Genomic DNA, 23,937 nt, shown 5'->3' on the forward strand with positions numbered 1-23,937 from the left:
TGACATAGAGCTGACCTTGGTGACAAGTAGCATTTATACAGGGATAGCTGTGAAAAGTGTCCATTCTAGACACAAGCAAAGTAAAGAGACAAAAAGACAGGAAAAGATCAGGCAATGGTGAATGGTGCAATTTGGCTAGGGGTGCACGGAGATTGTGGAGTGAGAAACAAGATTCATGAAGCAGGTTGGATCCACATTGTGGGGGCCTTCAAATGTCAGACTGAGGAATGGGCTTGAGAAGGTAGAGGCGGCAACTTGTATTACCTTCATATCTCACCCAGAGAAGTACAATTCTAGTCACTTTGTAGATGAGCTGAATCCAATAGAAGAGGAAATTACTGAAAATTTGGTGTAAGGGGAATTATGTAAGACGTATTCTGTATTAATAAGGTTATATTAAAAGCACTATAAACTTTGATCAAATAATTTCATCTCTTCACCTTGCCTCAGTGAGTGGCTTCCTCAGTTTCTTAACTTGTAAAATAAGAGGATCAGAATTGATTTATCTCTAAGATTCTTTTTAGTTCTAAATATTTCATTCTGATTTGGGAGCAAGAAGAAACTGCAGTTAGAGAATTAGGAGTAAGGAGGTCATTACAGTTGTCCAAGCAAAAGGTAACAAGAGCTTGAATTAAAATTATAGCTGTAGGAATGAAAAATGAGGAATTGATAGATGGAAAACAGTCTGGATAAAGAATGGTCTTGCTTTGACAAGCCCAAGGAAGTTAAATTATTTAAATGGCTGGGGTGTGGGGCAACTAGGTGGTGCAGTGGATAGAGTACCAACCCTAAAGTCAGGAGGACCTGAGTTCAAATCTAGTCTCAGACACTTAACACTTCCTAGCTGTATGACCCTGGGCAAGTCACTTAATTCCAATTGCCTCAGAAAAAAAAAAAGGCTAGTGTGTTGGGGTGAGTTGAAGATGTAATTCAGCTCCAGATAAATATGTTATAGTTCACTCCTAAACCAAACTTCACAAGTTCAAGATGGGGAAGATATAATTAGTCAGGGAGAAGGTATTCATATAATGTGTTGATGGAAACTCTAGAAAATGGCATCCTCCAAGAAGAGCATATGGAGAGAAAAGGGAAAAGGAAAGAGGGGGAGAACTTTAGAATTACCCACATTCATAGGAATGGGAATAGGAAAATGAAACAAAAGAAGTAATAAGTAGGAAGAGAAATATATATATATATATATATATATATATATATATATATATATATATAGTTCAGTATCATAGAAACCACAAAAAGAAAGATTTTCCTTAAGAAGGCATGAATGGGGTTGTCATTGGTCACATTAGTTCCCAAGTCAGTCAGAAAACATTTGTGAAGTGCCTACTGTGTGGCAGGTACTATGAGAAGTGCTGGAGATATGAAGAGGGATAAAAGACAGCCCATGTCCTGAAGCAGCTCACAATCTAATGGGGGAGACAATATCAAAAAGTTAGGTACCGACAAGATGCATATAGGATTAATGAAATAATCAGTGGCAACGAGGCACTAGAATTAAGGAGAATTGGGAAAGATTTCCTGCAGAGCAAAGTCAAGGAGGATGAAGAGTGAACAAAGGTCATTGATGTTGGTGATGGTTATCACTACTGACCTTGGAGAGAGCAGATTCAGTGTAGAACAAAGCTTCTTAAACTGTGGGTTGCAAACCTATTTGGTGTCATGTAACCATGAACATGAAGGTCATCAAAAATTTGGCAACAGTAAAAAGTTTCTGAACACAACAACCAAAAATTAATCAAAAATCAAACACATAATGAACCAAGGTGTTTCTGGCAAGTTTGGCCATGTTGCATCACTTAACATCACTGCAGCATTAGTTCTGAACATACAACATGTACACTTTGCATTGTGCATGCATGAATGCTGCCAGAAACACCCCAGCTCAGATTCAAAATGGAGCTGCATAAAAATTTCTTGGGCAAAAAGGGGTTGCAAGTGGAAAAAATTTGAGAAGTCCTGGAGTAAAGGAGGATCTTTCTACATATTTATTTGTGCTTACAAGGTAAACTAAGCCTGAGCATCCCCAAAACAAGGCTGAGGTAATAAGACTTAAAAACCACTTCACCAAATCAGAATCTCTTAATTGAAAAGGATTTCATTTAGTTCTTAGATGGCTAGGAATCTTCTCTATTACATTCAAATTTGTGGTCATCCAATCTCCATTTGAAAACCATTGAGGAACAATTTCTGAACTACCTCCTAAAATAATTGAGTCCACTCCACTTTTGAATAGGGGTAGGCCTTAATCACTATAAATAATAAATCCCATGAAGTGATAGAATTATTTAAATTCACACTGCATATTTGCATTGGACTGGAACCAATGACCATATTTTAAATAATTATAACTGTAAATAGTGACTTTGAATACATACATCATTTTATGGGATTTACTATTCCCATTAATTAGAACTTAGTTTTTCTTATTATTAGGAAATTTTTGCTTATGTGAATCTCAAATCACCTTCATGTTTCATCAATAGCCAAAGGAAATAATGGGGTCGGTAATCTAGAAATGTCACCAAGAAAGGAGAAATCTATGCCAGACACAGTATCCTACAAATTTATGGTAAATGAAAAGAGAAAAGATTGAATATAGACTGGATGGGTCTCCTCCCCACCTCATACACCCAGTGGTAATGTTTCATTGTTCTCCACTCAATCTTATTTAAATGAATTGTCTCACAAACCTTGGTGGAAATGCTGTTTCATTTAATATCTTCTTTCATCCCTTCCTGCCCCCTTTATTGACAGAAGCAGTTCAGTTAGAGAAACCCCTGACAGCACTAGGTCAAGTGAAACTTATAGCAGGTAAGAAGTGCTTATACTCAACATTTCCTTGAATTTCAAATTTTTTTGTGTTAAAATATCCTTCATTGATGTATAGACTGATTCTTCCAAGGGTAGCTGTCAGTATCCTCAGGGCTGACACACTGGTTTCAAGTTAGGCCTCCACTGGTGTACTTTCCATTAGTACTAATCAGCCAGCTCTCCATTAGCTTTTAGAAAGTTGTATTTATTGACAAGGTATGGTTTAACAGTTAGTATAAAACATCACTGTTGGCTAGGTGACACAGTAAACAAGAGTGCCCAGTCTAAAGTCAGGAAGGCTCATCTTCCTGAGTTCAAATCTGGCTTCACACATTCACTACCCGGGTGACTCTAACCAAGTCACTTTACTGTTTGCCTCAGTTTCCTTAGCTAGAAAATGAACCACAGAAGGAAATGACAAATTACTCCAGTATCTCTGCCAAGAAAACCCCAAATGGGATCATGAAGAATCAGACAGCTGAACAACCACAAACAAAACAGCCTCCCAAAGGCCTGGTTACATTCTTCCACAAACATATTTGGCACCTAAAGAAAAAAGAATAGGTTTAAACTTAAGATACAATGGTAATAGAGAACTTAATATGATCAAAAGATTAATTTACAACTTCTGGTTGTTGGAAGTCCTTTCTCAAGTCCATTGCAGGCCTTTCTAAATCTGTGTAACAAGTGACATTCCTTGGAGTGGCTTCTGTGTCTGTGTTGGTCTTGCTGGTTCTTGGTAAGTTTTTGGGATGGATGCTCCCTGCCACTGGTCCAGTCTCTCAACTAAGAAAATTGAGGAGAAAGAAGCCCTTTTCTTGTCTCCCTTTCCTCCTCTTCCCCTCGCTACTGGTTACATCAATAGCCTAGCCAGGATCTTCTGAACTGTAAGTCTCTACCACTGGATAGTTCTTCTGTTCATCTGAAGGATCACTGACATTTGTCCTCATAAAAGCCAGAATGAGGTGGGGGAGGGAAATAGATTGCGTGTTTGGATCTCAAGTCATCTGTTCCTTTCATGACCCAACAAGAGAGGAGTTCACATTTACTAAAGGATCACTGGGTATAGACAGTTTTGTTTACACATTTGAAAAATCTGTGTCTGTGGTTTGGCTGATTTTTTAGTTTCTCATCTTGTAAGAGTATTGTAAAGATGAATGAGAGGAGATGAGGAGGATGGAGTAGAAGTAAAATAGAAGTCCCTTTTAATAATGTTCTAAGGTTCTGTGAGATGTGAGGTATTTAAAGCTTTTATAAGACAAAAGGAAAATTTGTATTAACATGATTGTGTGATACAATGAGCCACATTTTGTCCACCCAGCACATAGCTTAAGTTCCTTCACTTAGCAGGCTCTCAATACATATTTGTGGAAGGGAGATGGGAGGGGACAGAGGAAGGAAGATCCTTCACAAATCTCTCTTTTCCAATATGGTGTGCACACTAAAGCATGAGGGAAGTTGTCCCTTTGTTCTGGTTATCACTTCAGATTGCAACTTTAGTTTGGCCCATCCTCCTATGAGATTTCCATTTGTGTCTTCCCTCAGAGCCTCTGAAGAGAATCTATTCTGTCCTAGAATCTTACATACTTTTTCCCACTAAAATAAAAAATTAAAAAAATAAAAAATCAGTAGAATCCAATAGCAAATTTTAGAAATATATTTAGACTAATATCAGAAATGAACACATAACTAAACAAAATTAACACAACAATGTACTTGAATATCACTATTTTCAAAATGCTATAGGGAAACTTGGTTGTAAATATGTGGGAGAATTAACTTGAATCCATACTTTATGGTATATATTGTAAAGAACTTCAGGTGAGTCATATAATTAAACACAAAGGAATACATACAAGTGTGTATGTAGCCATGTATATATACCACATACTTCATATTACATATTTGATTTGGTTGGTGTATGTATGTATTCCTCCATCCAGACATATCACAGTGCCTTAGTAGAAGATTTTGGGAAGTTGCTCTATCCAAAAAATTCATTCCATTGCATCCAACCAGGTGATGACCCTTTCTGAAGTTAATGAGGCTGGTCCATTGATGATTGGCATTTATTCCCAAACAGATCCAACATGAAAAATTCAGTCACAGACTGGAGTGGACAAACTTTATAATATCTACATATATGAACAGATAAATTGCACATCTATCAGATGCTTTCTTTACAACAAGCCTATGCAAATATTATCCCCATTTGTAGCCAGAGACAGTGACTTATCCCTGGTGACACAAATAGGAAGTGGGATTAGAAGCCTGATCATGTAGCTTAAACCCAGTGCACATTCCACTTGCACATTAGCAAAGATTGGAAGATAATTTGAAATGAAATAAATAGTTTTGAATGTTCAGGGGCTTCTTTTGGTTGTTGTTAAGTTGTTTAGTTTTCATAATAGTAATTTTTAAAAATTATATGCTTGGGAATCATTGAAAGAAATTGCTATTAATTTTTAGGCCTTAAAGATAATTCAGCATTGAATTAGGTTAATACTATCAGGAATTATCCAATAAATTTATTATTTTGCAATAAATATACAATATGTGCTTATAGTGGTGAATCTAGCTTTTAAAATTTGTATCAGTTAATTTAATCTATAACATGTTTGACGTCTTAAAAATAAAAGCTGAGTGGGTTTAAAGGATTTTTATGATTTATCTGTTTGTATTATCTAAGTTTTTTCATTAATTAATGGTCATAGATCTTTGAGATTCCATTTACTTATTTTATTTTTTAAAATCTTTTTTGTCTTTTTAAAATTATTTCTTTATATTGTGTCTCCTAACCTAAATCATTAAAATTTTATGTCATTGAAACATATAAAGATAACTGTATTGAAACAACTCTTCCCCCCCCCCAAGAATATATGTTGTCTAGGTTTCACAGTTTTATTTTTTACATTTCATAAAAGTGATATGGGGATTGAGTGCCAGCGAAGAATCTCCTAGGCAGCAACTCCTAGAACATGGTAGCTTTTTGCTTTGGTGATGTCTATTTTTTCTCAGTTCTACTGTCACTGACTACTTTAGTTCCTTTGGATTTGCTCCTATTAATTTTCATGTTATGCTTGCATGTTAAATGTCAGTTATTATTATTATTATTATCATTATCATTATTTTGCTTCCAGAGATCCTGCAACTTTACATGCTGGAGACCTGGAGGATACATCTACTACCTTCACTTTTCCATCAAGTGGTGAGTTCTCAGTGGGTATTTATAGAATATGCAAAGGGCCTGAGGAAATGTACTTTTTATTTTAAAATTTATTCTACTAATCAAAAAATCCATTTTTTATTACCTTAACACAATTTCATGAATTATATTACCTTGGTTTATTATTTGCTTATGAGAGTATTTTCCAAATTCAATTTATCCAGATATTCTGCATGAACAGGCCATTTGACCCAATTACTTTGTTTCTCATTAGATATATTCAGTTGAGCCTTGCATTTTGTTTCATATTATTTTTACTAAAAACAATAGAAAAATGTTTGAAAAACAAAGAAAGAAAGAAACAAAAAGTATTCAGTTAGGTTAGGGCTATTTGGGGGATATGTAGACCTCAAAAGTTCCCCCATCTGCACTTATCCCTCCTCTCTAGTTACTTAAGACATGGTAAGATAGATACCAAGTCACAGTCCAAGTATTCTGCTTCATGCACTGTGGCCCAGGGATTGTTCAGAGTAGGAACATACATGTTGCTGCTTCAGACTACAGTCTAGGACCTTCTTGTATTGTAGAGTGGAAGGGAGACAAGAGCCCATCCAGGTCCTAGTTGGTTGAGCTAATCGGTTAAAACTAGCACTGACCAGTCAGGTATAGGTTGAACACATCTTAGTCATCCTGGGACTTTACCAGAAAGAAGGAGGAAGAGATTTTGTTCTCTTTCTTGTACATTTTTATTTAATTAATATCTAAAGGTCCTTTAGTACAAAATTCCTTCATAAGACTATCTGAAGTCAAATTCAGTCAGAACTTATTAAAATATGTTTTCATTCAAGATACTAACTTTGTTCCAGTTAATTTCTAGATAATCAGTAAAAAATTAATGATGAAATATTTTCTCCTATTTAGCATCTTTTCTATAGATACCAATTTAATACATAATAAACATTACTTAGAATGATTTAAATTTTAAATTTGAGATGGGGATCAACATTTTGAAGTATTTTTTGAAAGTTGCTCAATTGTATAACTTCAATAAGTTATACTGAAGGCTTTACTTCTTTTAACAAAACTGAAAATCAATTGCTGTCAATAGGCCAAATAGAGAGTCTATAATTCATTTTAGCAAATTCAATGGACATTTAATTATTGGGAGTGCTGTGATAAGTGCTGGAAGACACTCAGTTAATTAAGTCATAACTCCAGACTCATGAAGCAATGGCAAGTAAAAGATGTTTGGAAATAAACAATTTATAGCAATAGTTTGACTTACAGTCAGAAAAAATGTATTTTCTTCATTTTTATGAAACTAAATCGAGATTGGACCAGTGATTTCATTAGGATAGGGAATTCCTAGTGCAAACAATCCCTCCCCCAATGCAGGTCTTAGAGAGTTGCCTACAACAATGAAAGTAAGAGCCAGGCCTGGGTTGCACACTTAGCATATATCTATCTGAGGCATGACTTGAATCCTGACCTTCCAGGCTCTGAGGCCAGCCCTCTGTCTATTACGTGATGTGGCCATTCTTATGATAGAATAATGGAATCAAAAGAGAATAATAGAGTGAAAAGGGCTGTTAGAACCTACTACCCCGAACTCCCTTTAATATGTCCCTAACAAGTAGATAGCCAGCTTGTGCTAGCAGCATTACTGAATTGATTGCCAAACACAGATGAAAAAAAGAAAGGAAGAAACAAACAAAGAAATGATCCAATTAGAAAACTGATATTTTTGTTATATATATCATTATTTGGCTAAGATAACAATTATGTGCCTTTTAGTTCATACAGTTCTGTCCAAAAATTGTATACAAATATTTTATGCAGATAGTGTTGCATTCTGTGTGTTTTCAGGGAGTTTTTAACATATGAGTTATGTTTGATGTAAAAAGTGAAATTTCAAAATAACACTGAGCAGAATATTGTTAAGGTAATAACAAAAAGGCAAAATTAGTTAATTATTGGGGCAAAAAGGGGAAGAACATAAAACACTAATACATCGTTGGTGAAACTATAAATTGGTAAAACCATTTTGGAAAGCAGCCTGGAATTATGAAAATAGTTAAGATATCCACATGCTTTGACTAAGAGTTTCCGCACTGATATACATGTCAAGGAAATCAGTGATTAAAATATATGACATATATACCCAAATATTGGTAGCAGAGAACTAGAAATGAAGTAGCCATTCTCTCTTGATTGGGCAAGGCCAAGCAGATAATGGTCCATGAATATACAGAATAAACAGAATATGACTAGGCTGTAAAGAGTGAGAAACAGGATGAATTCAAAGAAAATTGGAAGATTAATATAAATTGTGGCAAAATGAAACAAGCAGATCGAAGAAGGATAATGGATAATGTCTACGATGACAAATGGAAAGAACCAACAGCAAACAATGGACAACAAATGCTCTTAAACAATAAAGTACAAGCTGAGTTCCAAATGAGAGAAATTAGCTGGCATTATTGGGCCTTTGCTGAGAAGGTCCTCTGGTGTGGAATATTGCTTTAATGTGCTGATTGGTTTTATTGATTTCCTTCCTTTCTTTATTACAAGGTGTCCCTCTGGGAGGTAAGGATATAGTAGAAATCTAAATGATTTCTAAAACCTGTCTTTAAAAAGCAAGACTGTTATCTAATCCTGAGTCCAGGCAGCCTTTCAAAATCTGAAAACCTACAAGAGTGAAGTGGAATATTTAACTGCAAAATAGTAACAAACTTGCTTCCAAAATGTGTAGACAGTACAACTGTTGCAGAGGTTCTTTAGCTCTACCCAGAACATATTGCTGAATGTTTTCTAAGACACTCAGTTTTGGGCAAGATGCTCTTTAAAGGTGATTAGCTGCCAATCCTATGAGATAGATGAAAAGTATTGGGAACTAATCTGACTAAAAAAAGAATACAGGTCTTTAGGACCACTGTTATAGAATGGGAAGATCTGAAAGGTCATTGTGTCCAATACACTCATTGTCTGAATGAGAGAATCAAGGCCCAGAGAGCAATTAATTTGTCCTGGGTCACTCAGATGTGGTCAGTGACTGGCCCTGGATTAGGATCCCTGTACTTGTATTCCAGCCCAAAATGCTTCACACCCTCTGTGCTACCTTCAAAAGGGAACAGCAGACCCCGTGACTGGACAGCTCCACCTTTGGAGCCTGAACCGGAGGCCACTAAGAATTGTCTGGGTAGAAGAAGGACCCAAGGGAAGAACCACTAGTGATGCTGCTGCCTCCCTGCAGCAGAGTGTTGTGAGATCTGGGGCGCCCATCTCAGCTTAGGGAAGAGGCTGTGTTCTGAGAAGGAATCTTAGCATCCCAGTGCAGGTAGTAATCCCAAGGGTTGCCCTACGTGGTGCAGAGAAAGAGTCAGGCCAGAAAGATTATCTGTACCTGTTTCTGCATCAATATCTACATATATATGCTTAGGTATACACAATATGTATGCACATATGTGAGATAATATGTATGTGTGTATATATATGCATATAGATACATAGACATACATACATATAAGAAGTCAGCTGGCAGAGCATGAATTTTCCCCCCAGATCTGTGCCTTGAACAGAAAAGCAATGATGAATGCTACTTATAAAAAGTTATGCAAAAGAACATTTCTCTCAAGCAGTGGCATTGGCTCAGAAACAAAGTTAAGCTTCCTGGCAACACATTGTTTGTATATTTTAGAAGAGATGTTTTTTTGTGAATATGGTGACAGGAAAGCTTATGTCCTATTTCTTGCACTCCCAAGGAAATCTGCAGAGAAAGAAGCAATGATTAGTAAATACCAAAGGAGATAACGGGAAGCTCCTCCATGCTGGCCAGGCCTGCACAAAGCACAAACTCTGGTTTGTTGGAGTTGGCAGCCAGTAGCTGGCCATGCGGTCAGCGCAGCCGCAGGGGGCAACAACCCTTCCCATGCCCCGCAGGAGGGCACTCATCAGGCAGGCCCGTGTACACTGGCACCATTCAGAAGGCCTGAAGGAAAGGGACAAGACCAGGCCTTGTGGGCGATTCCCAAGGAGGAAGCTCAGCAGGCCCTGCCTGCAAGGGAGAGGGGTTTCCCAGAGGACTGAAACTAGGACCATCAGTGGATCCAAGAGGTGGGGAGAGACAGAGGCAAGAAAGCTCAGGATTCCCTGGGACTCTGGCAGAAGCACTCCTGAATGAATTGAACCAAGTCCAAAACTAGGAATTGATGCTGGAGATATGAGTAAACAGAAGAAAACTCCAAATAGAATGAGCTGTTGTAGATAAAGAGAAATCCAATAAATAAACTCAGAATAAGACAAGCTCTGCAATAAATACAAGTAGTTCCTCAGAAAAAAATAAAGGTATAGCCCCAAGAACTCAAGAGTGGCTAAAAGAAATAAAACTAAAGATAAAAAATGAAATTAAGATCTCCTGGGAAAAATTGAAAGGAGAATACCCAGCTTAGTTAGAATAGAAGGTGAAAAACATGATTCTTTGAAAAATAGAATTGAAAGCCACAAACTGGGGTAAATGCATCTGCACAGCAGGAGCGGAGAGCACTGGCCAAGCCAAGCTTACAATTCTATCATTTTAAACCAACTGACCCTCCTATATCAGCATGTTGGAGCCAGCAGTTCCAACCAGAATTTACGTGGCAGTCGTGTCACCCAAGCCTATGCCATTCCTATAGGGACTTGAAAAACACAATTCTCAACACCTCTAATAAGCAGCAATTGAATAAACCCCAAACAGAAATATGAACTAAATAAGGCCCCATCCTCCCTCCAGAAGTGAAAAGGGCCTGGACCTGGCATAAAGTCCCAGTTTAGGTGGGAAAAAAGAAGACATCAATAATAAAAAAATAGAATCCAGGAATTCCCAAGACACTAACTCAGAAAAGGAAAATAACTCTACTTTATGGACAATCAATACATCAAACAAACACACAGCCATAATGTTGGCAAGAATTCCTGGGTTAAAGCTAGAATTTTAAAAAATCAATTAAATGGGTATTAGAGGAAAGAAAGGGGAAAAAGGAGATTAAAGAGGAAAGACTTGGAGAGAGAATTAAAAAGATTAATACAACTGGTACAAAACATTAAATAAGTAAAAGTTTCCCTAAAAAATTAGAATGAACCAGACAGAATTCATGACTCCTTGAGCCAACAAATTTGAGAACAAAATTAAATGATTGAAAAATGCATAAAAGATATATCTTATTAAAATAAAATAAGTCTTTTGGAGGAAATCTAAATCATCTGACTACCTGAAAGATAGGAGATAAGAACCTGAATAGAACTGTATTCAAGTTTAATGAAATAGAGCTGGAAAGGGGTATACATATTTTTCATCTGTGCTTAGCATCTTTAAAAACAATGATCATGTAATAGGGGAATAAGCAAATTTTGAAAGGAAGTAATATTGAACTCATTATTTGCTGATCACAATTCACTAAAAATTATAATAAAAGACATCTGAAAAACAATTCAAATTAAATGGAGAAAAAAATAACATTCCTAAAGAATATATGTATCAAAGAATAAATCCTGAAAATAAGATACTTTTGCTAAGGAAAATAACAGACAAAATACCAAAAATATGGGAGTTGCAGCCAAAGCCATTATAAGAAATTTTCTGTAGATAAATGTTTTTATCAACAAAAGGGAAAAAAATCAGACTAATGTAGGCATGCAACTAAAAAAAAAGAAAGTAGGAAAGAAACAAATGACCTATTTGAATACACAAATAATTCTGAAAATTAAAACAAGTAACATTGAAAACAAAAAATTGATAAGACAACCCTTTTAAAATAAACTCAAAAAATAGAAATATTGGCTAACATGATTCATAAAAAGAGAAAACTAAATTACTTAACTTTAAAAAAGGAAAATTTACAACAGATGAAGAGGAAATGAAAGAAATTATTATAAATTATTTTGTCCAACTAAGTGCCAAAAACTTGGTTATGTAAATGAAAGGGATTATTATTTATAAAAAATAAAATACCAAGATTAATAGAACAAAAAATAGAAAATTCACATAGCTCAATATCAAGAAAAATTAAAGGGGGAAAATAACAAGTGAATTCTACAAAATTTTCAAAGAATATTAACTCCAATTTATTTGGGGGGAAAAATAGAGATAGAAGAGATTCTATCAAGCTCATTTTATGGTCCCTGTTACCCAAGATGGGGGGAGACAAAGTAGAGAAAGATTACAAATGAAAAAACTTCAGATCAAATATTAGCAAAGAGGCTACATTAACATATTTGAAAGATGACATGATCAAGTTGAATTTGTGACAGGAATATAGGGTTGAGTCAATATTGGGAAAAGAATAAGTATCAGAGCATATTAATAAAAACATTTTAAAAATCATATAATTGATGCAGAAAAAGTCTTTGATAAAATAGAATATGTGGATCCTTTCCTGAATAAGCTGAACAGTTTTTATCTAAAATATAAAACTAGCATTGTTTGTGATGGAGAAATGCTAAACTTTTCTAGGAATACTGGAGTGAAGGAAGGACATTTTGTTACCATCATTATTTTATGTAGTTCCAAGAATACTAGCAATTATTTTATGACAAGCTCAAAAACTGAAATATAGGCAAAAAAGAAATGAATCATCACTTTTTCAGCTGATAAAATGGCTTACTAATAGAACCTTAAATATCTAAAATTAATTTAAAATAACTTCAACAAAGAAGTTGAACATAAAATCAACAAAAATCATCAGCCTTTTTATAAACTACCAACAAAGCCCAAAAGGAAGAAATAGAAAATAGAAAAATTCACAATAACAAAAAAAGTACAAAATATTTAGGTATCCACTTACCTAATTATAGGATTTATAATCAAAAAAACAACTAATTGCCAACTCTTTTAACCCACTGCTACTACTACATGACATATATCCCAAGGCAATCAAAAATTTGATCATATTTTAAAAAGATATTTATAGCAGCACTGTTATTGTAGCAAAGGAGTAGAAAGAGAATGTGCTAACAGGAGAATGGCTGAACAAATATATGAATGCCAAATGGAATATTATTATGCCAAAGAAATTGTTAAAAAGATAGAATCTGAGAAATTTGGAAAGACTTGCATGTGAATTAATACTGAAAGAAATGAGCAGAATCAGGACAACGATTTATACAATAACAACAATATTGTAAAGGAAAACTACTTTGAAAGATTTAGGAATTATAAACAGTGCAACAATATTCAGTCATGACTTCAGATAACTGTTGAATCTTCCCATTTCTTACTAGAGAATTAATTGTTCCATTAGAGGTAGAAAATGAAACATGCTTTTTCATACACTGCCAATTTGTGCATTTGTTAAATGTAATTATGCTCATTTGTTGGCTTCTTTGGGGAATTGGGTTTTGCTAATATTATTAATTCAAGGAAAAAGAATTGGGAGGGGGGGGTCCTACTAAGAGAATGAAGGAAGTTCGAAGAAGACACAGCCAAGTGGAGCAGGATTCTATTAAGTGAAACAGGATCCTTAACCAGATGAAATGGATAATTACAGAGATGAATGGTCATATCTTTTTTAGTTCAGTTTAGAGGATTCAGGGAATGCTCGGTTACTTTCATAATAAAGAAACTAACAAAAAATTAAAGTTTGGAAAGTAAATTTAACATGCATTTTTAAAGTGCACTTAACATAACTTAACAGCTTCATATACCATCATTTTTTTCCTGTCCTTCCTATACTGAAATATTCATGTTCCAGGTGATGTGTGTACCAACTTCACAATAAAAATAAAAAATAAAATTAAAATACATATTGCCAACATTCAAAAAATGTTTAGAAACTTTGTGCTAGATACTTCATAGTATCACAATGGATATCAAGCATATATATCCTTAATATCCATTATACAGTGGTTATAATAAGTAAGTGCTGTCATTCCAATAAACTATGGGATGGTACCATGGTATCACAAAGCATCAAGTACAGTTCCTTTCATTTTGTTGCTGTTCTTTAGTTGTAGTCATGTTTGACTCTTTGTGACCCAACTTGGAATTCTCTTAGCAAAAGTATTGGGGTGGTTGATCATTTCTTTCTCCTTTTCCTTTATAGATAAGAAAAATGAGGCAGAGCTAAATGACTTGTTCTGTGGCACACAGCTGTCACAGTGTCTGAGAGCAGATTTGAACTCAAAAAGATGAATCTTCTTGACTCCAGACCCAGCACCCTTTCCTCAGTGCTGCCCAGTTGCCTTTCTTTTCACTTAGTGTTTTTTGAATCAGAAATGATATTGTCATTTTTGTACTCTGAGCTCCAAAGTTTGTTGTGAGGAAATCATTCTATCAGCTAATAAATTCCATATATTAATGAGTAACGGCTATATGTTATATAGTCTGCACAGAGTCCTTAGCTACAAAGATTCTAAGTGTCATTTCCAGTAGGGTCAGTTAAGTGGTACAGTAGATAGAATGCTGGGCTTGGAACCAGAATCAGAAAGTTTATGGAATCATGAGTTCAAATCTGGCCTCAGAATCTACCTAGTTGTGTGATCCTGGGCAGTTAACCCTGTTTGCCTCAGTTCTTCATCTGTAAAATGAACTGGAGAAGGAAATGGTAAAGCACACCCCCTTTGCCAAGGGGTCCTAAGAGTTGGATGTGACTGAAGCAACTCAAGGACAACTATAGCCAAAAACACTATCCCTCATTTCCAGTGAGGTACTCCGGTCTTTTCCTAGTCCACTGAAAACAAACCAAAAAAGAGCAAAAACACTAGCTTATCATAACTCAAAGGTGCTGTGGGTACCTTTTTTTTTTTTTTTTTTTTTTTTTTGGTGTTCATGATTGCTGTTAATGAGTCTGAGAAATGGAATGTGGGGGGTGGAGGGGAGGAGGAAGGCCATGCAGAGAAAGGGAAAGGCTATCTAGAAAATGATAAAGACTTGTTTTTCAAGTCAATATGATGTTTCATCAAGTCTATGGGTTACTATTTTGCTTGTGTTGTAGTAAGTCCTTCAATTGTAGCTGGCGGGAGTCGCTATGGCACTTCCCCTAAAAAATTCTCCCAGGAGCCCAAGAGCACAGAGAGGACTCCACCGCACCCCCACTTGACCAGCTCAGCTGAAGATTCTCTATCCTCCAAATCAGACTACAGAGCTGCTAAACTAACCCATACGTCTGACATTAAAGGTATGGGTGCCCCAGTGATGTGGAAAGACCTTATTGTTGTTTTTTCTGTTACTATAAATGTCTTAACATTTTCACATAAAGATTTCATGTGGTCTTAGTCTTATTAAACAAAAAAACCCATTGATACTTTAACTTGATGAGAGCCTTTTTTTCTTTTTCTTTCTTTCTTTCTTTCTTTCTTTCTTTCTTTCTTTCTTTCTTTCTTTCTTTCTTTCTTTCTTTCTTTCTTTTTTTTTTAAAGCAGGTAGCCTAAAACTTACATATATTAATCAGTTGATTTGGTATTTTCCCTGTAAGTCAATAGTTCATACTTTTTTTTTATGTTTAAATATTTTTGCAATCCTTTTAAATTCAGCATTCTTCAGTCCCAGTTCTTACAAGTGCAAGTTACTATTCTTGGCACTTTGTGTCAATATGAATTATTAAACAACTTTGTCAAAAGTTTTTATTCTTTTATTACCAATTCTTTTACTAAATCTAAAAGCAAAAGAGTGCCAAAATCAAAATCTAGCCACACATTTCCTCACCATTCTGAATGTTTTCCTATTTCTTCCTTCTTTACCTTTCCTCATTTTTATCATTATGAAGGTGATTCTCAGATTTATTTATCCAAATCTAACCTCTCTCTTGACCTCCAAATCTCTCATCTGCAGTTGCCTATGAGACATTGTGAATTGAATGTTCTATAGACATCTTTGGTTCAACATATGTAAAACTGAATTCACCATCTACCCACCTCCCAACCCATCCCTCTTCCTAACTTTCCTATTACTATTGAGGGTATCACCACCATTTTGAGTCACCCAAGTGATACTTAGGTATCATGTTCAATTCCTCATTCTCTCACCTCCTATCAAATTGTAGGAATACCTCAGGGATATTATGGATTTGGTTCTAACCACCACAATTAAGCAAATATTTCAGTAAAGTGAGACACATAATTTTTTTTGTTTTCCAGTGCATATGAAAGTGATATTTACACTTGTACAGACTATAGTCTGTTAAGTGTACTATAGTATTATATCTTTTTTTAAAGTATATATCTTAATTAAAAAAAACTTAATTGCTAAAAAAGGTTTACCATTATCTGAACCTTCAGCACGTTGCTATCTTTTGCTAACGAAAGGTTTTGCCGTAATGTTGGTGGCTGCTGCTGATTAGGGTGGTGATTGCTGAAACTGAGGTGGCGTGGCAATTTCTTAATTGAAGTTTACTATGTCACATGACTCTTCTTTTATTCAAACTCTTAGGAGGCCTTTATAGTGTTATTAATTGGTCTAATTTCAATATTGGTATATATCAGAGAATAGGGAGGCCTGGGAAGAGAGAAAGATGGAGACACCAAGACAGGAACAGCTGCACAGCAGGCATTCAGAACATGACAGCATTTACCATAGACATCAAAGATCACTGATCACAGATATAATGATGTAAAAGAGTAAAATAGTATGAGAATTATCAAAATGTGACACGGACATAATATGAGCATGCGCTGTTGGGAAAGTGGCACTTAGGGCCATCAAGATGGAGCAGTGGGTAGAGCATCAGCTCTGAAGTCAGGAGGACCTGAGTTCAAATCTCATCTCAGACACTTAACATTCCTAGCTGTGTGACCCTGAGCAAGTCACTAAACCCCAACTGCCTCAGCACAAACAGTGACATCTATAGATTTGGGACATGTAAGCTTACCGCATATAGCCCAATATCTGTGAAACACAATGAAATGGGGTATTCCTGGGGCTGCCAAATTGCTCTCTCCTGTGACACTGCCCCCACCCTGGCCTTCATCACCTCCCATCTGAAGTGCTGCAGTAGCTGCTCTTGTCTCCCTGCCATAGACAGGCCTCTCCCCCATGGCAGTCTGTCAAACTGATCTGCCTAAAGCACAGCTCTGATCATGTCACCCCCATCCCATTCAGTAAACTCCCGTGATTCCCTCCTAGCACCAGAATCAAATATTAAATCCTCTTTTTGGCTTTTAAAGGCATTCATAACCTGTCCCCTTTCTACCTTTCCAGTCTTTTTTATACCTTACTGCCCTATACATACTCTATGGTGCAGTAACATGAGCATCCAAGCTGTTCCTCAACCAAGAAATGTCGTCTCCAGACTCTGGGCATTTTCTTCTGGATGTCTCCATGCCTGAAATCCCTCCTCATCTCTACCTCATGCTTTTCTGGCTTCCTTCAAGTCTTAGCTATAAGAAGCGTTTCCTGATCTCTCAATTCTAGGGCCTTCCCTCTGGGATTACTTCTAATTTGTCCTGTATGTGTCTTGTTTGGTCTGCCCTGGGCTCCATGGCTTCTTGCTTTGATCGCTGGTTAGCCACCTTGTCTCCCAGGCTACACATGCCCTGTCTCCAGCCATTCTGGTACTCCCTTTGCCTGATAGCTTCTTTTCTCATTGCCTGTGGGCTGAATTTTTGTACAGTTCCATAGCAGAAGCATTTACCTACAGGAGTTGGTCATTGCCTTTCCTCCTCATTACTAGGTCTGTTGTGAGCCTCAGGGGTTTTCTGGAGCGGGTACATGGGAGCTGGGCATCCACGCCCCTCAGCCACTCTCTCAGGAGAAGAGTCCTGTCAGCATCCTAGCAGTGCCCTCTAGATGGTCTCCTGGTTATTGCTATCCTTCCTCAAATGTGTCATCACAGTTGAACCTAATATTCCACAGCTGAACCTACTATTCCAAGCAAGGCTGAACTTTTACTTTCAGGTTGCTAAAGGAGACACTTTACTTATTACAACAGATCACCTTACATTTCTTGGCTCAATATTATATGTTTTTGATTCCTATTGAACTCTTAGGTCACTGAGTTATCCAAATTTTTTCAGGAAAACTGCTGCCTTTTCATGCTTTTCTCCTGTTGTGCTTGTGAAGTTGGTTCTTTGAATCCCAAAATAAGACTTCATTTAAATTTGATTTTATTTAGTTCAGCTCAATGTTTTGATGTGTTTATCTTTTTGAATTTTGTCTCTGTCATCACTGTTTAGCTCTCCTCAGCTTTCCTTTATCTGTAAATGTGAACATTTCTTTATCCAGTTCACTGTTAATGAAGTTAAACAACACAGGACCAGCTCCTTGGAGTCATCCACTGGGGACCTCCTGCTATGCTTATTTTAAGCTAGTCATGACAACTTTTTGGGCTTAGCCATTCAGCCAGTCCTGAATCTGTCAAACTCTCCTACTCTCTAGGACATTTCCCTTCATCTTTGTCATGAAACACTTTATGCTTTGCCAAAAACTAAACATTTATAGCATTTCCCTTATCTATACATGTAGAAAAAAGAGGAAAGGAAAGAAAGAAAAAAAGAACAAAAAAAAAAATCAGGGAAACAACATCTGTAACATTTCCTTTATGTCTCTATGTAGGAACCATGTACAAAGAAAAAAAGAGGAAAAAAAGAGAAAGGAAGGAAGGAAGGAAGAAAATAAAACTAATTTAGTTCACTATTGATTAGAGAAATGCAAATTAAAATAACTCTGAGGTACCACCTCACACCTCCACATTGGCTAAGATAATGATAAATGTTGGAGGGGATGTGGGAGAACTGGGACACTAATACATTGTTGGTGGAATTGTGAAGTGATCCAATCATTTTGGAGAGCAATGGAATTTTACCCAAGGGGCTATAAAGCTTTGCATACCCTTTGATCCAGCAGTGTCATTACGGGGTCTGTAAACCAAAGAGATCATAAAGGAGGGAAAAGGACCCACATGTGTAAAAATATTTGTAGCACCTCTTTTTGTGGTGGCAAAGATTTGGAGAATGACTAGTTGCCCATCATTTGGGAAATGGCTGAATAAGTTATGGTATATGGAAGCAATGGAATATTATTGTTCTGTAAAAATGATGAAGAAGCTGATTTTAGAAAGGTCTGGAAAGGTTTACATGAACTGATGCTGAGTGAAACAAGCAAAACCAGGAATAGATTGTTTACCATTAACAGCAAGATTGTATGATGATCAACTATGACAGACCTGGTTCTTCTCAGCGGTTCAGTGATTCAAGGCAATCCCAATAAACTTTGGATGGAATATATCATTTACATCCAAAGAAAGAACTATGGATATTGAATGTAAAGCAATACATGCTATGTTCGTTATTTTTTTCTTTTGTTTTTTTTTCTTGTGGTTTTCCCCTTTGTTCTGATTTTTCCTTCCCAAAATGATTCATAAGGAAATGTGTTTTTAAAAATGAATGTACTTGTATAAACAGAAAGAAAATTATATATAAAAGAAAAACAATTTAGTTTGATGTCTATAGCAGTGTAGAGTATGGATCCTGATAGTGATAGAGTGGTAAAGACCTGAGAGAGGTAGATGAACATGGAAGCCATTGCAAGCATCCAGGTGAGCTTTGATGAGGGCCTGAATTAGGGTTTATAGCTACGTGAGGCAAGGGAAGGGGGAATATGTGAGAGATGTTATGGAGATAGAAACAAGATTGAGCCATCTATTAGATATGTAATGAATGAGAGTCAGAGATTAAGGATGACACCAAGATTACAAACCTGAAAGACTAGAAGGATGGTGATATCTTCAGTAGCTTTAGAAAAGTTTGGAAGAGGAGTACATTCTGAGTTCTGTTTTTGATATCTTGAATTTGAGATGCCTCCAGTTAGAAATGTCCAATAGGCTGGTGGTGAATGGGGAGTGGAGGTCAGGAGAGATACTGGATGTGGAATTTTGTGTAGTAAAGAACTAGGGAACAAACAGATTTCTAGAGATCATGGTAATGATAAAAATAGGCTTAGGAGGAATGTGGCATAGGGAGATATGGAATAATAGGAGATGATAATCTGATAGAGAGATAACATGGAAAATGACTATTTGCAGTGATGGCTGGATTGAACATGGGCCCATCCCTGTGTGTGGCTTTGAGTAGTATAAAGCAGTCTATCTTTGGACTTCAGTAAACTGAGGAACCTGGAAGCTAGAATATTTGAGGGAATATCAAATATATGTTAAAGTTGTCTCACTTACGGACAGAAACCTTTTTTGAGAAAGGAAGAGAAATGAAAAAGAGAAAAAGGACTATGTCTTGAGGGCCTGCAGAAAACAGCCACCAGGATCATCCATTGTGTTAGCTATTGTCTCTACCTTTATTGCTTTCATATTTGATAAATTGGCTCTCTGTGTCTTTATTAAAAGACCTTTATAAATGTTAAGCAAGTCCAGACTATAAAATGCTTCCCAAGTTGATTTTAATGAGTACCAAATATATCTATAACTGTTTCATCTGTGTCTAAAAAAAGTGGCAGAATCCTCCTCAAATCCTTTTCTAATATCTCTAAATTACAATCCCAGCATCTCTCTATTCTTTCTGTCTCATTCACCTGTAAAAAAAGACATCAAGTGAGAATCATCCTTTAGGAAGCGCAGTCAGTTCTTCGAGATTGCTTCCTTTTCTAGTTCCTGAATGATCACTTTCATGATCAAATATTTGTTAGGGTTTAATGAAGTCTAGGATCCAAGCCTAAGAGATTTACACTGGTTTCTGACCCTCTCTGACTTTTGCCACAACTGTATCATGTCAGTTGTACTTACTCTTCCTGCATGCATCATTCGGCTGGCGTCTCTGCAGTTCAGAGGCTGAAAGCCAGGCCTCCAACCATCTCACTATCATGCAGTGCTCACTTCTGACCCTAAGCCTGTCACATAACACAAAAGTGTTAACAATACCTGCATTCAGGGACAGAGCATCAGCCCTGAAGTCAGGAGGACCTGAGTTCAAATCTGGCCTCAGACATTTAACACTTCCTGGCTGTGTGACCCTGGGCAAGTCACTTAACCTCAATTGCCTCAGGGGGAAAAATAAAATACCTGCATTAAATTATGCTAGGCCACTCCCCTTCAAGTATCCAGTTCACTCACTCAGGCTTGCTAATAAAAACTTTTTGCTGCAAGTGAGAGTTCTCATTAAATTTTGAGTATTCCCTTCACCCAGGCCTAAATGAGAGTAAATTGGACTTTTTTTAAAAAAAAAACAACAAATCCCATTTCTTTGGTTTTATTTGCATTGCTTTGTATTTGAAAGATTCCTTTGTTTTGCTTTGCTTTTAAGACTGGGGCTCCTGTTCTCACCCAGACTGGAAGGTTATTGGCTACTCACAGGTCTGATCCCAAGAAGCATGATCTCTTTATTCTGCTTTTTTCCATTCTGGTTGGATTTGTTGCTCCCTCGGCAGCCTGGTGGTCCCCCCTCCCATTGGCTCATACTAATGCCAGACTTAGTGCAGACCCCCAACTGCATTAACCTACTGCAGCTTAGCCTTTTGGCCTCCTCAGACCCTGGGCACCACCATGCCCACCAGGGTCACATACTTTAAAGGAGATGTCTGGCCCTTTAGTCAGTACTTTACAGGGAAAATCGTTGGCTATGAATGGATTTTTTGGTAATAACTTCTGATTTTATGCTTAAATTTTGTTGTTAGTTTCTCAGAATCAACCAGTAGAAACAACTGGAAAAACCTGTAGGAAGCTACAGAACAGACTGGAAAGTTTACAAAATCTGGTAGAAGATTTACAAATGAAAAACCAAGGTACTGGATGCTATTGGGGAGCCTTTCCTGGCTTTTAAGAAAATTGGCTTGTTGTTCTCCAAAAAGCCTTCTAAGGGTGTTCACACGTGACCTTTGTAAGCATGTGCCTTATGTATGGGAAGGATGTGAGAACTTGCTTCCCTAATTGCAACAGAGGAGAGCCAGCAGTGTTAACACAGTAAGAAATGGGGAGAGAAAAATAAAATTATTAGAGAAATCTTTTAAAAGTCTTTCAAAACCTAATAGGTTCTTTCAGTGCTCTCTTCTCTGATGTTTCATTCTTGGTCTTTGTAACCTTATCACCTAACACAGTGACCGACACAGGAGAGGTTTGGTGACTGATTTGTGCAGTTGCAATACACAATTTGGCCAATTCAGTTCAATTCAACCTTCCTTAATGACACAAGGTAAATATTGGTGCCAGGTAACTACACCAGCAACTGGGCTTCCAAAGATAAAATGGAGGCAGTCCTTGTCCTAGAGGGCTGCCATCTTACTGAGAAATATGGCAAATGTCCAAGGTAAAATTCAGGAGCTGGTGAGGAGACTTGTGAGGTAGGATCGAAAGGCCTTTACAGATGTGTTATTGTTGTTTCCCATGCTAGCTCCTGTGGTCTCTTTGATTTAGAAATTATGATCATGTCACAGATCTTAGATGCAGAACTGAACTAGATCTCGGAAGCTATCTGACTCAAACTCCTTTTACAGAGGAGGAAACTGAGACCAAGGGAGATTGACTTACAGGAGATCTCACCGGTAGTAAGTGCCAGAGATGCCATAATACGTTAACCCACCGGCTTCTAGTTCAGCACACAGGAGACCCAGAAAGAGCAGGATGGCAAAGATCAGGGGAGGGTCAGGGAACTTTGGTGACCTGGAGGGAGCGATGGTAGTAGGGTGGGAAAGTTGGAAGCCAGATAAAATTGATCAAGCTCAGAAGATAGTTATCTTGGGCTTTAAGTAAGTTGACTTTTTAAATAAAGCTGTAACAAGAACAGAGTTAATGGTGTTTTGCTCCAGGGCACTGAAATTTAGAGGTCCTTCTCCGAATTTGGATTCCTACAATGCCAAGTGAACTTTGCACCTAGTTAGCAAGAATATTTAGTATGCCTATGATAGCTTCCCTCTTCATGAATTCCATGAGCTGTCCTCACCTTGAATCCCTGTGTCTTACTTGGAGGCAGCCTTGTCAGCAATGAAAGCTTCAGGTATCTCTTCGCCTCTTCCTCAATGAATTTGCCTTAAAAAGATCATTTGAGGGCATGGTTCATGAAGTTTGTTCTGTGTCCCAAAATTGCTAGTTATAGGCTCTCCTTTTAAGAAGCTTGAAACCTCATATGCTTCTCTGCTCAGCCAGACTCACTTGTATTTTATTACCTTTTTCAGCAATGTCTTCAATGATCAGGAATCAAGAAAAAAGGATACAAAAAGTAAAAGATCAAGAGAAGATGCTATTGAAATGAACCATCCCTTGCTTCATTATTACATATGGACTATGCCTGATTAGCTGTCATGTTAAACATACTTATTATTCTGTGGAAGGTTTTTTTCTGTGAAAGTTTAATAAAAGAGTCAGAGTCAGAGTCAATAAACATTTATTAAGCGCCCACTCTATGCTAGGCACTGCACTAAACTCTGTGTATAGAGTCCCTGTCATCATACTCTTATAGGGGGAAGTGATGGGGCGAGCAAATAGAAGTTGAAAAGTTGGGGAGGGGCACGATGAAGTCCTGAAGCCTGTGGAACATTATCTGAGGAGGTGGGAGTTTCCATTACCTCCTACAGAATGAAGAGTTTCTGGGCATTCCCAGGTGAAGTCCAGAAATGCATCTCTGGGTGGGAAATGGTAAGAATTCCCTGGCTTCCACCCTTAAATGGAAAAGAACCAGAAAGAAGCTCTCCAATGTCCATACTCCATCCTTTCCAATCAGATGGAGGTAGGGGGAGGGTCTCAGACGCGGGGTTTCCTGAAAAGGTGTTTCTGAATGAATTTCATTTTTAAGAGTTTCAGGAGATCATGAAGTCCAGTAAAGAAACTGGGTGGGGAATGATGGGAATTCTGTGGATGCCATCTTTAAATGAAATTCAAAGAGGAGCTCTCAGATTTGTACCTTTTATCTTTTGTTTGAAATGAAACAGTAATGAATTCCCTAAGGTGGGAAAAAAAACAAAACCAAAACCCTCTTGGGGTTACAAATACCAATTCCAGTGCCACAAAAATTGTAAAAAAAAAAAAAAAAGTCTT

At 36.9% G+C, this 23,937-nt stretch overlaps 1 protein-coding gene across 12 annotated transcripts in view; it reads left to right on the forward strand.

Annotated features, from left to right (window-relative positions):
- Window positions 1-23,307, forward strand: part of CCDC158 (coiled-coil domain containing 158) — a 124,388-nt gene extending 101,081 nt beyond the window's left edge. For 6 of the 12 annotated variants that reach the window (XM_023505714.2, XM_031942889.1, XM_031942891.1 and 3 more), the window contains 5 exons: window positions 2,773-2,829; window positions 5,970-6,037; window positions 14,965-15,147; window positions 21,585-21,692; window positions 23,079-23,306. In XM_023505714.2, the coding sequence (XP_023361482.1) occupies window positions 2,773-2,829; window positions 5,970-6,037; window positions 14,965-15,147; window positions 21,585-21,692; window positions 23,079-23,155 (493 nt within the window). In that variant the 3' untranslated portion in view covers window positions 23,156-23,306. Of the gene's footprint in view, window positions 1-2,772; window positions 2,830-5,969; window positions 6,038-14,964; window positions 15,148-21,584; window positions 21,693-23,078 lie in introns of all 12 variants that reach the window. The other 6 variants (XM_031942888.1, XM_031942886.1, XM_031942882.1 and 3 more) reach the window with 4 other exon arrangements.
- Window positions 23,308-23,937: the final 630 nt, after the last annotated feature.

The sequence above is a fragment of the Sarcophilus harrisii genome, chromosome 6, assembly GCF_902635505.1.
Source record: "Sarcophilus harrisii chromosome 6, mSarHar1.11, whole genome shotgun sequence".
NCBI lineage: Eukaryota > Metazoa > Chordata > Mammalia > Dasyuromorphia > Dasyuridae > Sarcophilus > Sarcophilus harrisii.